This window comes from Podarcis pityusensis (genome assembly GCF_964106645.2).
Source record: "Podarcis pityusensis genome assembly, chromosome: 17".
Lineage (NCBI taxonomy): Eukaryota > Metazoa > Chordata > Lepidosauria > Squamata > Lacertidae > Podarcis > Podarcis pityusensis.
The window spans coordinates 34,835,811-34,855,126 of record NC_138042.1 but is presented as its reverse complement, the minus strand read 5'-3'; the positions used below and the strand labels follow the sequence as shown (position 1 = coordinate 34,855,126).

The window sequence follows — 19,316 nt, the reverse complement described above, 5'->3', positions numbered from 1 at the left end:
AGTCTCCTCCAGCACCATAATTCAAAAGCATCAATTCTTCGGCGATCAGCCTTCTTTATGGTCCAGCTCGCACTTCCATACATCACTACTGGGAAAACCATGGCTTTAACTATACGGACCTTTGTTGGCAAGGTGATGTCTCTGCTTTTTAAGATGCTGTCTAGATTTGTCATTGCTTTTCTCCCAAGAAGCAGGTGTCTTTTAATTTCGTGACTGCTGTCACCATCTGCAGTGATCATGGAGCCCAAGAAAGTAAAATCTCTCACTGCCTCCATTTCTTCCCCTTCTATTTGCCAGTAGGTGATGGGCCATGATCTTAGTTTTTTTGATGTTGAGCTTCAGATCATATTTTGTGCTCTCCTCTTTCACCCTCATTAAAAGGTTCTTTAATTCCTCCCCACTTTCTGCCATCAAGGTTGTGTCATCTGCATATCTGAGGTTGTTGAAAACAGAATCCATTGCTGATCTGTGCATGTGCTGTGGCTGCAATCAGTGTGTTGCTCTTTGCCCTCCATGCCCCAGCTTGCTTTCTCAAAATTCAAGCACTTCATCAAATAGGTGCAAGCACTGGCTGTGAACAAACTTATATATGGGCTATCTCTGGATATTATCCCAGGCCTTCTACACTGTTGGAGAAGCTGATCGGTTACAACTATGCACCCATTTCTTACAACTATTACCAAGGTCATTACCAGTGCTTTTTTCTGGGGGGACGCAGTGAAGACGCATACCCCTAAACATTTTGTGAATCTAAGTTTAGCCTCATTGAGGGGCAGTATTTTATGAGTAGGAAAACGAGAGTACCCCTAAACATTTTTTAAGAAAAAAGCAGTGGTCGTTACTGCAATCAATATCATTACCATAATAGTATGGAACTTTAGAGCGTTCAAAATATTCCTCCTCCTACTTTATCTTTGCAATCCTTCCAACATTTATTTATATATGTTTACAGTCCGCCTTCACAAGTAAAACTTACTGAAGGCAGCTTACACAATAACAGATAAAAATACAGTTTTTGACCTTGGAAGTAGACAGGGCCATGGCCTTCTAAAGCTCGTATAGTTACTTATCCCTTTGAAATCTGATGGGAGGGCGTTCCACAAGGAGGGTGCCACCACTGAGAAGGCCCTATACCTGGTTCCCTGTAACGCCAATTCTCGTAGTGAGGGAACCACCTGAAGGCCCTCAGTGCTGGATCTCAGTGTCCAGACTCGATGATGGAGGTGGAGATGCTCCTTCAGGTATACAGGGCCAATGCCATTTAGGGCTTTGAAGGTCAACAGCAACCCTTTGAATTGTGCTCAGAAATGGACTGGGAGCCAATGCAGGTCTTTCAGGACCGGTGTTATATGGTCCTAGCAGCCAGTCATCAGTCTAGCTGCCGCATTCTGGATTAGTTGCAGTTTTCGAGTCACCTTCAAAGGTCGCCCCACGTACAGCGCATTGCAGTAGTCCAAGCAGAAGATTTATTATATCCCACCTTTCCTCCAAGAAGTGTGAGGTGCTGTACGTGGCGCTCTCCTCCCCCATTTTACCATCCATCCACTCAACAACCCTGTGAGGTAGGTTAGGCTGACAGTCAGGAATTGGCCCCAGGTCGCTCAGTGAGTTTCCTGGCTGAGTGGAGATTTGAACCCTGGTCTCCCAGGTCCTAGTCCAATATTTCAACCACTACACCCCACTTACTCTTTGGTCCTGACTTGTAGCTTGTTCTGTGGTCCCTGGCTCATCTCAGATTGTTGCTCACAGCCTAGCCCTGACATACCATGGCTTAGAGGAGAAGTCTCTAGGTGAGCTGCTATGGTAGGCAAGACAGGCTGAAGAACTGAATAATTATGGTGCTGGAGGAGACTCTTGAGAGTCCCATGGACTGCAAGAAGATGAAACCTATCCATTCTTAAGGAAATCAGCCCTGAGTGCTCACTGGAAGGACAGATCGTGAAGCTGAGGCTCCAATACTTTGGCCACCTCATGAGAAGAGAAGACTTCCTGGAATAGACCCTGATGTTGGGAAAGATGGAGGGCACAAGGAGAAGGGGATGACAGAGGACGAGATGGTTGGACAGTGTTCTTGAAGCTACCAGCATGAGTTTGACCAAACTGTGGGAGGCAGTGGAAGACAGAAGTGCCTGGCGTGCTCTGGTCCATGGGGTCACGAAGAGTCGGACACGACTAAACGACTAAACAACAACAACAACAACAAACTCTAAGTCTCTCAAGAAGAGCTGCTCAGATCCTATAGATGGGCAGGGAAACAGGACTAATGAAAAAGGAACAGAAGGACCTCCTAGCAAATGAGAACTTGGGGTGGTGAAGGAAGCAGGCCAAAGCAATGGAGTCCAGGCTTGAAAGCTTGGAACTAGGGAATGCTGTCAACGGATGGAGCAGAAGGAAAATTAGGGAAAAGAAATGGGAGGGGAGAGAGGAATGGTGCCCATGACCAAGAGCTCAAGACACAAAGAAGGCTGAAGTTCACATTTCGCTTTTAAATAACTAACCAAGTATTTGGCTGCTGGCTTCCTAACTTTCATTCATTATTGGAGAAAATGTTTAATGGTTTTACTACATGGCTCTTTCATGGCAGTCATTGGGAATCGGATATGGCTGGGGGGAAGCAACGTTAGACATTTAAATAAGCAAACCATTGCTAGGTATGGTTCTCAAACGCCAGATGGTGGTCATAGACACTGGAGGAAAACACCATGGAAGGATAGCTGCTGCCTTCATGCTCTGCTTATGAGCTTCCCAGAGGCACTTAGAAGGCCACAGTGAGCACATTGTATTGATCTCATCCAACAAAGCAATTCTTATGATCTCCAGAACTGCGTAATTAGCACCCAACAGTTAATAGCTGGATCAACTGACACTAAGCCACATCTCTCAGCAATTACCTAGCACCCATTAGGATGGCCAGATACAAACGCTACACCTGTTGGAATGCGCTCTGCTTCGCCAACTATTAAAAGTGCAAGAGTCTTCTCTTTTGAGTCTAGCCACCCATTCTCATAGCAAAAGAATTTCTATGGAACTAGAGTATGATTATTATCCTTCATGTGGTCCTCAGTTGCAGACAAAACCTCCTTTGAAAATAATAACATCATAATCCTTTTGCACACTCATCAGGTTCCCCTGAACTCAAGGGCAAAATTACAGCAATATTCTTGTTGCAAATCCTCCATAAGTCTCCCTGGCCCCCAGGGCAAAGTCAGGGCAATAAATCTATCCTACTGTGTTAGTCAACCACCTTATCTACTTCTGCAACAAGCGCACGGCACAGAAGGGCATACCGAGGTCACACAGACAATATCAAACCTGGACTCTGAATTATCTTATCCAGAGTAACTACCATCCTTTGGCCCCAAACAAGCACTAGTGCAGATTGGAAGCCTGTTTTCACCAATAAGGATGCACTGAAAGACTTGAAACAACCCACCCTTTGGGGCATATTTAACCACCTGGTTGCAAGCACAATGGAGCAGTTAGTTGGCATTAGGTGGGTAGGAAAGCAATGATTAAATTAAATGAAATAGCTAGCGTTTGGAAATGCATACTGTATAGGAAGAAGAATTCTGAGAAGAGGGGGACTTGACACTTGACAGCTTGAATGAAAAGCAGAACCAACTTTCTTCAAATTGGCAAATAAATTTGATGGCTCGTCACTTGGAGTAGATTTTCTACTCTCCGCAGGTGACCTGAAATGCAAGCAAACTCCAAGGCCAGCTTAGGCGCGCCCAGGAGATCTATCCCAATGAAACAGATCCCTCCAGGCTCTGGCCTCGTTCGGCCTTCTGGTCCTGGAATCAAAGTTGGCAGCCCTAAACCAATACGATTTTATTTTCTCTCAAGAGCTAATGTTTTCCCCTCCCCGCATATCTAGAACAAGATAGGGTTGAGATCAGTTCCTCTAATATGCTCAGATCTTAACAAGAAATGTGCCAATTTCTTGCAGGCTGAAAAAGCGTTTCCTTGCCCAGGAGAACTTGCTGATGGATTATGCTCCTTATTCTTACACACAAGGACTGGGGTGGGAATCAGCTAGGGCTCCCTTCGACCCTGAGCAAACGTGGATGTTGCAAATGACCCAACCCGACAGATGTATTTTTTGAAAAAGGGGTAGAGGGCGGCGGCGATTTGATAGCTAAGTATATGTTGCTGTCAAATTCATGCAAGCATTTTTTGCTGATGTTGTGATTTCGCCCCGCCCCTCAGATCCTGAACGATGCAGGGTCGGGAGGATCCACCCTTCTAAGAATGATCCACCAAGCCACTCAGGGGCATTTGCAAGACTTCCCCCCCGTATTTTGTTTTGTTTTTGCGAGCGGACGGTTTCCAGTGCGTTATAATGCCGGACGCACGACGCAGCAGGGGAACTGCGGGATCTGGGCTGGTGCTTACAAAATGCTTGCAAAATGCCTGGCACCTGCGACGCGGTTCAAGAGCAGGTGCGCCGCTTTCGTCCCTCGTTTGCACCGCTCCCTCTTCCTACCTTTGTGATGGTCATGCAGCCTGGGTTTTTGGTGCAGCGTCCAAGGGCTGGCGAGCCCGCCCAGCTCACAGTCGTCTCTCTCCGCAGCAAAGATTTCAGCTCCTGCCTGCTCTTGCACCGCAACACTTTTCTTCCTCCTCCGTTTTTCCTCCTGTATCAGAGCACACCTAGCACATCCCTTTTACAGGTGCTGCGGGATCATGGAATCACGTTCATTCATTGATCGTGAATTTATAAATATATATATATATTTGGGGATGGGTGGGGGGTGGAAACCCTTTGCTTGCTGTCACCCACACACCAATTAAAAAAAAAATTAAAATTAAAACCCCATCAAAATCTGCCCGCTTCCAGCATGCACGCTTCCCGGGCAGAGCGCACGCTTGCAAAGTCACTGCAGGGTCCACACGCGCGCTTGGAGAGAAAGGGGGGTGGGTGGAGCCAGGAGAGAAGGACAGGCCAAGATCCCCCACCTCCCGCTTCCTTTGTGTGCCGCCCTCGGAGTCCGGCGAAGCAGGAGCAGAAACCTCGGCAGAGGCGGCGGTTGTTGCATTGTGGATGATGACGGGTGGGCGGAGACGGGAGGCAGCCCGAAATCCCGTCCCTGCGGGGAAGAGAGGCGGCGGCTCCCTTGGGAGAGCCGGGCGCCGAAGGGTTAAGCCGGGCGCGCGCTCTGCGCGGGTCGCAATTCTGCAATCGGTACGAATTACGCAAATGAAACCAGCGCGATGGTTGGCATCGCTTTTTTTTTTTCCCTTGCGTTTTTGAAAACTGTTTTGCATCCATTATTCTGTTTTCTTTTTTTATGTATACTGTAAACCTATTTTGCATAATTTATTTAGGTTTTTGCTTATTGTGTTTCTGGTTTTGCTTTTAGAAGACATCTGAAGGCAACCCTGTTTAGGGAAGTTTTTAATGTTTGATGTTTTGTCGTGTGTTTAATATTCTGTTGGGAGGCGCCCAGGGTGGCTGGGGAAACCCAGCCAGATGGGCGAGGTTACATAAATTTGTTGTTAGAGACCCTCCACATGTCCCTATTCTCCAAGGACAGCCCCAGATTTATAGAAGCCGCCCCGGTTTCTGACTTGATCCCAGAATGACCTGCTTTTCCTTATCCTTGGAGGGTATGTTATTATTATTTATTACACTCATTCCCAGCCCTTTAGCAGCAGGTCCCCGGGCAGGTTACAACAGTTAAGAAAACCAACAACAGTTAAAACAGATTACAACCACAGGAATAAGGTGAACACACAACTAGAGCAGGAGACTCTTAATCTCAGGTTCGTGGGTTCGAGCCAGACATTGGGTGAAGATTCCTGCAGGTTAGAGGTATGTCTTCAGCATTCTTGGAAAGCTCCATAGTGAAGAAGCCAAGAATTGCCTTCTTGCAGGAGGGAATTCCACAACTTAGGGGCTGCAGCAGAGAAGGCCCTGATGTGAGCAGTAGGTGGAGAAAGGGCACACTGATGAAGCTAGGTTGCCAAGTGAACATCTGGTCTTTTTGGACTCTGGGTATTGTCTGCATACTAAAAACCTTTCACAATCACAAAAACTAGAAAGCTGTGTGTGTGTGTGTTTAAAATAATTTTTATTGAATGATTTTATGTTACAAAAAAAATTACAACCATACTACCACAAAATATAATTGAGAAATAAAAATTACATACATCAATATTTAGTTTGTTATTTGTTATTTGCCGTCTTATTTCCTCCCAAACATTCCATACAAAACACACATGCATATACACACACACAAAAATATGATAATAATGAAACTAAATATCTTTTCCTCTTTTATCTTACAAAATATTTTCTTCAACTTGACTTCCTGTCAAGTCCCTTCGCATATATTTTATCTTACAATCAAATGTACACAAAACAATAGACTTTTCTATATAAATTTTCAAATACATTCAGAAAACATAATAAATCCTTAATTGTTATCCACGTCCTATTACTTCATTTGTCACTCGAATGCTAGTACGGAGTCAAAACTATTACTGTATTATATTTTTGAATGTATCTTCTATAACCATCCCATTTTTCCGCAAATTTTTGCTTTGAGTTTCCTCCGAGTTTGATAGTTGAGCCATCTCCACCAATTCCTGTAATTTGATTTGCCAATCTGTTATTTTTAAGTGTGTGTTTTAAAATGAAGATTCTCCACATACTATCCACAGATAGTAGCCAAAACCACATTTCACAACTGTTCCAGGCGCCTGCACCAAACATACAGACCTGCCCAAAATTGAGTTCTACTGTTGCTTAATATTTAGGGCGATTTGAGAAGGGGGACTTTTTAAGCATCATCTAAGACAGTACCATTGATCTGAATATCAGAATTAGCCATCTGATGAAAAGCATTTTCTCGGGTGAATGTGTATTTTGAATCCCTTGGTTAGGGGAGCAGCTGGGGGGTGGTGGTGGTGGTGGTGGAAACAGTTAGAAAGAGAGCAACTGTTTCTGCTCCTAGTTCTTACCTCTTGAAGATGCTTTCTCTTAAAATAGAAGATGCTTTTGGGTTATCTCACACACACCTGCATGTCACATGAGCAGGCTACTCACATTTAAATGCCACCTCTGTGAGTGCAAAGCATTACCAGATTACTTTCTAAATTCACAGTGGTTTGCATTAGATTAAAAAATATGCCGTGCAATAAACCATAATGCAGTCTTTGAACACATCTTTACTGCCACTCTCTAAACTTACCGGTAACGAAGTCTGAACCATGTTGTTGTTGTTTAGTCGTTTAGTCGTGTCCGACTCTTCGTGACCCCATGGACCAGAGCACGCCAGGCACTTCTGTCTTCCACTGCCTCCCGCAGTTTGGTCAAACTCATGTTGGTAGCTTCGAGAACACTATCCAACCATCTCGTCCTCTGTCATCCCCTTCTCCTTGTGCCCTCCATCTTTCCCAACATCAGGGTCTTTTCCAGGGAGTCTTCTCTTCTCATGAGGTGGCCAAAGTATTGGAGCCTCAGCTTCAGGATCTGTCCTTCCAGTGAGCACTCAGGGCTGATTAGCACATGCCTTTCAGGGGTGGGCCTTATCCAGTATAAATCCAGGATATCTATAAGATGGTTAGTCTACAACTTTGATCATCCTTGATCTTCGGCTATGCTGGCTTGGGCTAATGGAAGCTGAAGTTCAACACCACCACAAGGACACCACCTAGAGTAGCCCACATCGTGTTTCCCTAGTTCAAAACATTGATTTCATATTGTGTGTCACAACACGTGTTTGTAAAAGTCTTGGGTTCTCAAATGAGAGAATCAGAATACATTGTCTAACTCTGTGTTTCCCAAACTTGGGTCTCCAGCGGTTTTTGGACTACAGTTCCCATCATCCCTGACCACTGGTCCTGCTAGCTAGGGATAATGGGAGTTGTAGTTCAAAAACAGCTGGAGACCCAAGTTTGGGAAACCCTGGTCTAACTGTTCCCCTCCCAGTCAAGTTTCTTCCTTTATCCCTTTAAGCTTAAATACTTGTTGGTATCTAGTAAAGCTGTGGTGCAGGGATGGAGAACCTATGTCCTTCCAGATGTTGCTGGACTTCAACTCCTGTCATTCCTGACCATTGGCTAAGCTGGTTGGGGTTGATGGGACTTCAACAACCAATCGAGGGCCACAGATTCATCATTCCTGCTGCTACAAGTGGATAAGAGTTATGAGTTGGGAAGTCCCTTGTTCAAATCTCGTATTATCAACAAACTCAATAGGTGAGCTTAGGCAAGTTACTGTTTTTCAGGCTCTGTTCTCTCTCCCCCTTTTGTAACATGGGAATAATGATGTGGGCTTTACTGGACCTCAGTGACCACCTCTCTCCAAATGGACCTACCCAGATCCTGAGATCATCTTCTGAGGCCCTTCTTTCTGTGCCTCCTCTACAAGAGGTCCAGAGGGTGGCAACACGAGAACAGGTCTTTTCTGTCTCGCTGTTTGTGGAATGTTCTCCCCAGGTAGGTTCACCTGCTGCCATCATTATACAGTGGTACCTCGAGTTACAGACGCTTCAGGTTGCAGACTCCGCTAACCCAGAAATAGTACCTTGGGTTAAGAACTTTGCTTCAGGATGAGAACAGAAATTGCACGGCGGCAGCACAGCAACAGCGGGAGGCCCCATTAGCTAAAGTGGTGCTTCAGGTTAAGAACAGTTTCAGGTTAAGAACAGACCTCCAGAACAAATTAAGTTCTTAACCCGAGGTACCATTGTACCTCTTCAGGTGATAGGAGAAAACATTCCTCTTTAACCAGGCCTGCGGCTGACTGACATCCAATGCCCTTTTAAAATATGTTAAGGAAGGGGGGTTATTGGGTTTTTGTTTTTATTACGGTATGTGTTTTGTGTTTCTATATTGTGATTTTATCTTGGGAATCTCCCTGAGACCTGTGGGTATAGGGTGGTATACATATTATTATTATTATTATTATTATTATTATTATTATTACCAGGATGTTGTAAGAATTACTGAGCTATTTTATGCAATCTGCTCTGACAGCTCAGCATAAGCCCTACATAAACAGACCATCAAAATAAACAATTCCTAGGGCTGCAAACTTTTTTAAAAATATGTGGTTTTTTTGTTATTCTTCTGGGGGATCCAACCTCTGCATTTTGGGGAGTTGTAATATCATCTCATAGCCCACACGAAAAACGCTATTAGCACTGCCATTGCTGCCGAGTTTAATACGGACAAGTGTGTACAACTACTACCAAGAGACAAAGTACAGCATAAAGAATGTCTGACTCTGCACATTCTAACAATGAGAGATGTTGAAGACTAGCGTCTGAATTAATTTCAGCAGCTTGCTGTCAGTGACTAGCAGAAACAGTTTATTCCATCCTGCAAAATACAACACAGTACAGTCCTTTTGAATTATGGTGCTGGAGGAGACTCTTGAGAGTCCCATGGACTGCAAAAAGATCAAACCTATCCATTTTTAAGGAAATCAGCCCTGAGTGCTCACTGGAAGGACAGATCCTGAAGCTGAGGCTCCAATACTTTGGCCACCTCATGAGAAGAGAAGACTCTCTGGAAAAGACCCTGATGTTGGGAAAGATGGAGGGCACTAGGAGAAGGAGACGACAGAGGACAAGATGGTTGGACAGTGTTCTCGAAGCTACCACCATGAGTTTGACCAAACTGCGGGAGGCAGTGGAAGACAGGAGTGCCTGGCGTGCTCTGGTCCATGGGGTCACGAAGAGTCAGACACGACTAAAACACTAAACAACAACAACACAGTGGTACCACAGGTTACAGACGCTTCAGGTTACAGACTCCGCTAACCCAGAAATAGTACCTCAGGTTAAGAACTTTGCTTCAGGATGAGAACAGAAATCGAGCGGCGATGGTGCGGCGGCAGCAGGAGGCCCCATTAGCTGAAGTGGTACCTCAGATTAAGAACAGCTTCAGGTTAAGAACGGACCTCCGGAATGAATTAAGTTCTTAACCCGAGGTACCACTGTACTGAGAGAAAACTCAGGGAAGTTTATACCAGTAGCAAGGGCCATTTGATCCTATTCCCTGCTACAAATGTTGCAGTACAGTGGTACCTTGGTTTACAACCATAATCCATTCCGGAGATCCGTTTGTAAACCAAAACAGGTTGTAACCCAAGGCGTGCTTTCGCCAATGGGGTCTTTGTTCGTAATCCAAAACAAAAAGGGTTGTAATCCAAAAAAAGTTTGCAAACTGGGACACCCACTTCTGGGTTTGACGTGTTTGTAATCCAAAACGTATGCAAACCAGTCTGTTTGTAGACCAAGGTACTACTGTACTAACTTCTGTTGTGTGTTTGTTTTCAGGGGCGGTACAGGTGTGCCTGTCGCAGAACCCCAACCTCAGATATATATATATATATATATATGATGATATTTATTAAAGTTTCACATAAAAAGAGACACATCAATAAGAAAAGAATTTAAAAATAAAAAGAAAAATACACAATACAAAATACAGAAAGAAAAAAAAGGAAAAAAAACAGTTAAAAACAATTCCATCTTTTCATCACTACTTTTGAATTTACTTATTTTCTGGACCTCCTCATACCTCCCTCTTTTGTATTCCAATTCGTTTGTTTGTCCAGCAATTTCTTTCCCTCCTTTTTAATCCCAGTCCTTAATCTTAATATAATATAACATTAAATTCTTACCTATTAATAACCAATTTTCCATTCTTTTTACCTTTTTAATCCTAATCATTAATATTAATCTGTATATAACTTTAAAGCCTGTACAGCTAGAAACCACTTAATTTCAATCCATCATCACTCTAACATTCTTTAATTTTGCAGTATTTCTGTAGGTAATCTTTAAATTTCTTCCAATCTTCTTCCACCCAACCTCAGTTATATAACCTGAGCTTCCCTTGTAAGTAAGAGAGCAAGATCTGTGTTGCAAAGGACCCTTCAATTCTCAGCCAGCACAGCTGCTTGAGGGCAACAGAATGTCTTGGCCTGCCTTTGAAGCCAAGGAGGTACACAGCTGGACCACTCTGCCCCAGTGCCCCATTTCCTTCCAAATACAAAGGGCAGAATTAAAACCTGTCTAAATCCTCAGATCTCATTCTGTGGCGGGATCCTTTATTGCACAGTCGAAAGCTTTAGATAAGCCACAGCAGCCAGATAATATAAACAAAGTGTGGAGGAAAGATTATCTTTGATTAAAAATCAAGTTACAAAATGCTTGTCATGATTTCCAGAAGCCTGTTGGGTGTGGGTGTGTACAGAATTCTTGCTTTATCACCAACAGACTTTGTACAGAGATAAAAGTCCAGGACAGGCTGCCTAACGCCCCGCCTGCCAAGCAGAATGTGTGAACCGTCACAGATCAGACCAGCCATGTTAAATTCTATCTTCTGCCCACTCATGAGGTCCCCCAAAATGACATGCATAGGCACCAGGGGGCCCTCAAACACTCCTCCCATGCCTACCAGGACCCTCCCTGCCCCGCCCAATTTTCAGCTGAGTACCCTCTGAGCGTCTGGTGTGCTGCAAAGGATTCTGGGTAACACTTTTGCATGTGAGTGCTCCCACCTCATTCTTGTTGTCTGTATGGACTTTTCGCTCCCACCTAGTTGCGTGTGAAGGTGGATCAAAGCAAAGGTAAAGGGACCACTGACCATTAGGTCCATTCGTGACCGACTCTGGGGTTGTGGCGCTCATCTCGTTTTACTGGTCGAGGGAGCCGGCGTACAGCTTCCAGGTCATGTGGCCAGCATGACTAAGCCGCTTCTGGCGAACCAGAGCAGCGCACGGAAACGCCATTTACCTTCCCGCCAGAAGTCTACTTGCACTTTGACGTTCTTTTGAACTGCTAGGTTGGCAGGAGCAGGATCTGAGCAACGGGAGCTCACCCCTTCGCGGGGATTCGAACCGCCGACCTTCCGATCAGCAAGTCCTAGGCTCTGTGGTTTAACCCACAGCGCCACCCGCGTCCCAAAAGCGTAGGTAGCCACCTGCAATTTCCAGCCTGCCTTGACTCCAGACAGCAGAGCAAAACGATATTGCGCAATCCCCATGCATGTTTACTCAGATGCAAGTTCCACAGTTATTACCCAGGAAGCTGCCTTATCAGAACATTGGTTCATTTAGCTCTACATTGTCTGTTTTGATTGGCGTCAACATCTCCCCGCTGGCTTTAATGTATCTGTGTGAGGTTTTCGTTGTGATGTTTGTTTGGTTGTGAGTTGCTTTGGGTTGCCTTGGGGCAAGATAAAGCAACTAACAAATTTGACAAATAATAATAATCAGCTGAGCCCTTCTCCAAAATCTGGGAGTGTGAAAAGGATTGCTGCTTTTACATGATTAGGGCCAAGGGTCAACAATTCCTATATGGCCAAGGATAAGCTGCTGCTCAGTGATAACTCCAGCATTAAGGATATCTGGGTCTGAGGACCAAAGATGAGCTGAGACATTAACAAAATAAATAAATGTGGTGACATAAGTCAATAGTCCCTAGGATATATCATCCATTTCTTGCAAGGTTGCTAGTGTTTCTTAGCCAAAGGTGCATAGAGTAGCTATGGCAAATATTTGTGACAGGCCAGAGGGTTTGAGACGTAAGCATCTTAAATCTGCGGCCTGCCCAAGCCTGGGCCAGTTAATGAACTTACTTCCAATAAAAAGAGCTATAGCAAGTGTTTCACTAGATTTGACTGTCCTATATGATCAGTGTAACTGCTCATCTCTTGTGTAGCTATCTACTACTGCAAGGCAGAAGTGGATCACAGATGTTGTGGCTTGGAAGGAAATGCATGGCTCCTCGCTCAGACATCTGGAGGCTTATCTGTTACGTTTTGCTGCACACCTGTCTGTCAGCTGCTCCTCCCATCCTTTCGGGCAGCTTATGCGAAAGAGGATAAATGCCTCCATTAATTTATATAAACAGTATGGAAGGCTAGTGCCTTCATACTTGATTGCGAGGTTCAAACTGGCATTCTGTTTCTATTATGGTTGCTTTGGGGCCAGCAGGGTACTGCTCATTTTCTTAGGCACTGTTTCAACTTGTTTTTTTAGAAAAAGACGGCAGTTGCAGGTGGGAACACTAGAGGTTGCTGCAATATTGACAAAGCAGGCAGTCAGGCTCTTCTGCATTGTTTACTTCAGGGGCAGTGGGATCTGCTGGTAGATCTCTAGCTGATTGTAATAGATCAGCAACGTTGGTTGTTGTCTTTTTTAACTCTCAGTTGTTTTAGCAGTGGGAACAACAAAAACGCCTCCTGCTTTAAATTAGGCTGCTGAAACTAATAAAGATTAGGGTGGCCCAGAGTGTAAAAGGACTGATACTGAAAACACATTCCAGCACTCAGAAGCACCTTGCTTTTTAATTCTGGCCATTATGACTTTTGAAACCTGGCTCTTGGGAGTTCTAGCAGGGGCATAATGGGGATGCCAGGGCGATCGCCCCAGGTGCCTTTTTCTGGGTAGGGCTTGCAGGGCAATGTGAAGAGGACTCAACAGACATGCGCCCTTCAAATCTGTCACCCTCTGCACACGCGTGCATACCCCAATCACTGTGAAGACGTACTCTGCTGTCGGGTTCTAGTAAAAAACAGAAGAAAGTAGATCTGGCAAGCAGGAGGTCTGTTCACACCTGGTTTATTACACGGGGGGGCAGAGATGGGTGCAGAGAAAGTCAGTGGGGAATACAGTGGTACCTCGGGTTACATACGCTTCAGGTTACAGACGCTTCATGTTACAGACTCCGCTAACCCAGAAATAGTACCTCGGGTTAAGAACTTTGCTTCAGGATAAGAACCGAAATCGTGCTCCGGCGGCGCGGCGGCAGCAAGAGGCCCCATTAGCTAAAGTGGTGCTTCAGGTTAAGAACAGTTTCAGGTTAAGAACGGACCTCCGGAACGAATTAAGTTCTTAACCCAAGGTACCACTGTAATTAAGGATGTGGAGTCCTGGGGGAAATGGAAAAATGAGGGGACCCAAGGGCCCCAAAATTGTGATAATGTGTGTGACTGTTAAAAGGAACTTATAGTAGCCTAGTGCTTTAAGAAAATGCTAAGAAAATGCTGGGAAAGCATTTCACTTTAAAACGCTTATGGCAAGCAGGGTCACAGCACACACAATACAAAGCACAAAAGCTTTTTGCGGCAAAATGTATCCATGTGGAGGCTATGCTTATGCACAGTAGATGTTGAACTATGGCAGCAAATCAACCGATCTCAATAATTTGCTTATGCTAGAAGCGCAGGCGCACTGAAATGAAATGTAACTAAATAAGTTCTGGCTAACAACACTTTGAACGAGATCATGAGAAGGCATATGACTGGAGGAAATATTGTGATGCTTTGTGTAAGAAAGCCATAAATAATCTGAGCATTTGGGGGATGTTCCAGCCTTTGTGGAGTTATCCTGCTGTAACACTTATCTGCACTAAATAAACTTTCTGGGTTCTTTCTTCAAACCGACTCACAAGTAATTAATGGTACAAGTGAGATAGAAGATTTGCCTTGCAACACCCCCCCCCCACCATTTTTTCTTCCGAGGGTCTTCACATCTTCAGGAATAATACCTGTGAAGAGCCAAAATGTTGAGAAGGGTGTGCAAGTCAACTCTGATAAGCCTCCTGAGCAGCTTAGTGCTGAAACACGTTGTAGCATAATGTCTACACTGGGGTTAAAAACTTTTTTTAAAAAAGAAAGGAATCTGGGTGTGCTCAGAAGTCTGCAAGTCTGTGGGACATTCCAAATCTCTTAAACATGGTCAACAGATAAGGATCAACAAGAAGCGCTATACCAGACCAGAGACTGAACGCAATCTGGAAAGATCCAGGCATTGAGAAAAATAGCAGAAATAAAATTTCATGGACTGCAACTTCCACCCAGTCAGTGCATATGGAGGATACCAGGATGTTGTGTGTATTACAGCTGCAAAACTATAGAAGACAGAGCCCTGTGCTTGAGTCACTATTTTGGTGAAAGGTCATCAGCTGCATAAATACGGTTTTGAGTACCTCCTTGAGATTTACTGAGAGCTGAAGGGTGGCTAAATGTTTTAAAACTTCAACACTGGAAGGCAAAGTCTCTCCCCACCTCCTTCCCCAGTTGTACAGTGGGCAGAGGACTCGACTCAACTGGCAGCACATGAGGAATTGACCTTCCATACAGGGGTGCCCCTAGAGGTTGGCCCCCACCAAGGGTGCAGACTCAGGGGGGCAGAAAAATTGTACTTCTCAACTTGGGCTTGGAGTAGCTAGGAGCCTGCACGCTCCCAAGGGTGCTCCAGGAGGCTGGGCGATGCATGCAGGCTCCTGGAGAGGGATGAAAGAGGGAGCAGGTGAGAGTTGCAGGAGGAAAAAGGAAGGGAAGGGAAGGGAAGGCATGAGGCGGGAGTTGGTAATGCAGGTGAGCCGTGCATAAGCAAGCTGCCAGCTACCTCTGCTGAGGCTCCTTTTACTAGCACAATATGCAAAACCAGTCAGATACATTTTAGACTGTGAACTTTACACATCTTCCAATGCCAAGATCGAGGGGTGGTACAAAGTTATTTTGGCACCTGTTTCCACCGCATCACTTTCCTCTTGAACAATGTATGATGAAGGAGACAAAGGTCACAGACAGGGCATGGCAGACCACTAAGAGAGCAAAGATTAGATAGAGGGCATCATGTTCAGACAGCTGTGGCTTGTCTGTGGGTGGAAGTGTGCTCCACACCCAAAGGTCACGCGGTCAGACAGCTGTGGCTTGTCTGTGGGTGGAAGTGTGTTCGACACCCGGTGGTCAAGACAGGCAGACAGATGGACCAATGGAGGAGAAGCAGGGCAGACCCTGATGACCACGAAGGAAGTCATTGGCGGAGCACGAAAGGCGACAAAAGCAAATTTTTAGCATTTCTAATCCATGGTGTCTCACAGCTCTGGAGGCACCAATACAGCCTCTTGCCAAGGGCGCAAGGGAGCCTAGGTACATCTCTGCTTCCATAAACACAAGAAAGATGGGCAACTGTATGAAATCTGGTCTCTTTATACAGATCTGTTTGCCTGAATGTCTCAGATACAAATACTTTTCGATAGTCAGCTTGCACATTCAGCTACCAGTCACATACCCCAGCTCTTTTTCCAGACAATATCCTAATATCACTGATGGCAGAGTGGAAAGCAGAAAAAGAAACCGAGAATGCAGATCCCCTCTTGCTCAATGATCTCCCTTTATTTCTCCCCTGTGGAGCTTACATGAAGCAGCATGTACGTGACAGTGCAGATAAGAACGACCAATATATATTCTTCATCAGTAACATAAAAGGTAGAGGCCACGGAAGCTGTTGTTCGAGGAGCAGTACAAGTTAGCAGCCAATTCAGTGCAAAGGAAAAATGCTTCCAGGAATATTACAGTACTAAGGCAAAGATTACTCACTTTAAGACAGATGTAAAGCTCTTCTTTAGCTAGCACCTTTGGCAACAACCCTGGATGTTTTCGTACAGGTAGCAAAAGCTTTCCTGCGCCTCCTTTTTTAAAAACACGTTAGATAATGTTGTCAAAACACACTGGAAATCCATGAGTATATAAAGGCTAACCTGAGAGGATGAGAGAAACATGAGACTAGCTTTCTGGTGAAGTTCAGTCCTCAGTTGACAGTTAAAAAGAAGTTAAAAGCAAAGAAAGAAGTTAAAAGCAGGGAAAGACCTTACATATCTGCTATTGGCCTGAGCTACAGTGTTGGGTTATGGTCTGCTTTGGTGTAAAGCAGGGTTGGCGGACCTGGGATTCAGAGGCTGAAATTAGCCCTCTGGGTCTCTTTCTGACCCTCGGGAATCACCCCAGGCCTTAGCACCCCTGTTGTGTACCCTCTAGTGTTTTCACCTGGCTAAAATGTGTCCCTGAACTCCAATAATGCTTCTTGCTTACCTGGATAAGAGAGGATGAGCAAGTGTGTGCTGAAGCAATCTCTTCTGTGCAAAGTTCAAATTAACACTAGTAGCTCCACCCATTTTATCACGGCCATGCGGCCCCTGAAAGGTTGCCTCGCAAGTCAATGTGGCCCTCTAGCAGGAACAGTTTTCCCAACCCCTTGTATAAAGAATTCCTTGAGGCTAGGAGCTCTAGCACTGGCCTAAAATGGCCTCAATCAAAAGCAACCTTGCTCTAATTCAGCTTTTATATTATTATTATTATTATTATTATTATTATTATGCGTATACTGCCCTTTATCCGTAGATCTCAGGGCAGTTCACAACATAAAATTACAATATAAAAAACACAAAATACAAAATAAAAACAGGAACAAAAGCAAACCAATAATCACCCCTCCCACAACACATTTAAATGGGCATTAGATGTCAGTCAACCCAAAGCCTGGTTGAAGAGGAATGTTTTTGCTGGACCCTAAAGGGGTATAATGAAGGCGCCAGGCAAACCACCCTGGGGAGAGCCACTGCAGAAAAGGCCCGTTCTCGTGTTGCTACCCCCCAGACCTCTTACAGAGGAGGTACATGAAGAAGGGCCTCAGATGATGATCTCATGGTCCATGTTGAGATGTGGTCCTTGAAACTTGGTTTCAACTTGCAAGCTGCCTATTTGGAACTGCATATGACCAGCTTCCCAGCAAAGACTGGCAGGATTGACTGGGAAATGCACTAGATAAAAGCGATTTGTGAACCCTGAATCTTTCAGGAGGCCTAGGCCCCCATGAAACACTGGGAATTGGCATGGAATCCCATTTGGAGTCAAAAGGAAACACATAAACAATAAATACATAAAGTCAGTGCATTCAAAATGGCACAGGGGAAGAGTAAATACAGTGGTGCCTCGCAAGACGAAATTAATCTCGTCTAGCGGTTTTTTCGTCTTGCGAAGCAACCCTATTAGCGGCTTAGCGGATTAGCACTATTAGCGGTTTAGCGGCTATTAAAGGCTTAGCGGCTTAGCTGCTAAAAGGCTATTAGCGGCTTAGCGGCTTAGAAAAAGGGGGGGGGAGCGGAAAAAAAATCTCAAGACTTGCAAGACATTTTCGTCTTGCGAAGCAAGCCCATAGGGAAATTCGTCCTGTGAAGCAACTCAAAAACGGAAAACCCTTTCGTCTAGCGGGTTTTCCGTCTTGCGAGGCATTCGTCTTGCAGGGCACCACTGTACGTGCAAAATGAATTTGAAAGGAAAAAGAAAATGAGGGACATAACCAGGGCTTTCTTTTTCCAGCCAAAAGTCACCGAAACTCAGTTTTGGCACCTCTCAGGTAGGCCCCTTTGCCATTCTAAGAGAATGAGGGAGGTGTTCAAACATTTAAAACACATTCTCTCCAAAGAATCCTAGAAACTGTAGTTTGTCAAGGGCCCTATAAATTTTAGCTCTGTGAGAGGTAAACTACAATTTCCAGGATTCTTTGTTTGGGGGGGGGGGCTTTAAATGTATGCTTTGTACACGGCCTTGGACTGGACAGCCCTCATAATGTTGACACTTTCACAGGGAGTGGGGGGAATGAACCTGCCCCATCTATCATAACAGTTAGAATCCTGAGACCAGCAAGATAATTTTTTTGCAATACGTCAAGAGAATGCCCTTTCCTGGAATGCTTAATCTACCTTTTAAAGGTAAAGGGACCCTTGACCATTAGGTCCAGTCGCGGCTGACTCTGGGGTTGCGGCGCTCATCTCGCTTTATTGGCCGAGGGAGCCGGCGTACATCTTCCGGGTCATGTGGCCAGCATGACTAAGCCGCTTCTGGAGAACCAGAGCAGCGCATGGAAAAACCATTTACCTTCCTGCTGGAGCGGTACCTATTTATCATTTTATCTACTTGCACTTTAAAGTGCTTTTGAATTTCTAGGCTGGCAGGAGCAGGGACCGAGCAACGGGAGCTCACCCCGTCACGGGGATTCGAACCGCCGACCTTCTGATCAGCAAGCCCTAGGCTCTGTGGTTTAACCCACTGCACCACCCGCGTCCCTATAATCTACCTTTTACTAACATGTAAAGAAATAGTCTGTACACACTCAAGTTTCACTGTTGCTTCAACACAAGGAATTCCACTTCTTGGCATTTTTTGGCCAGTATGGCACTCCTACATAGATTTATTGTAAACTGACTTCTACTGGTGAGCACCTAATGTAGAGCCACACTAAGTACATGCATTTGGGAGTGGGGGTTGAGAGAAGATGTGAAATATCCGAAAACTCATGGACAGGGTGCTAAGCAAACATGAGAATATCCCCTCTAAGCGGGCTGATCAGGAAACCTGTCCAGCAAGTGATTTTTGGTAGTTTCTGTGTACGTGCATGTATGTACCACATCGCCAATTCCTTACAAAACCAGAAAAGCAGAAGGAAAAGAATTTCACATAGAGTTTAGTGTGTGAAATGTATATGGAAATCAGCTCCAAATCCA

At 44.9% G+C, this 19,316-nt stretch overlaps 1 protein-coding gene across 1 annotated transcript in view; it reads right to left on the bottom strand.

Moving 5' to 3' along the window:
* Nucleotides 1-5,112, bottom strand: part of CORO2A (coronin 2A) — a 67,418-nt gene extending 62,306 nt beyond the window's left edge. Inside the window, exon 1 of the mRNA XM_080986864.1 lies at nucleotides 4,487-5,112. Within this exon, the coding sequence (XP_080842990.1) occupies nucleotides 4,487-4,501 (15 nt within the window). The 5' untranslated portion in view covers nucleotides 4,502-5,112. The remainder of the gene's footprint in view (nucleotides 1-4,486) is intronic.
* Between the last annotated feature and the right edge of the window lie 14,204 nt (nucleotides 5,113-19,316).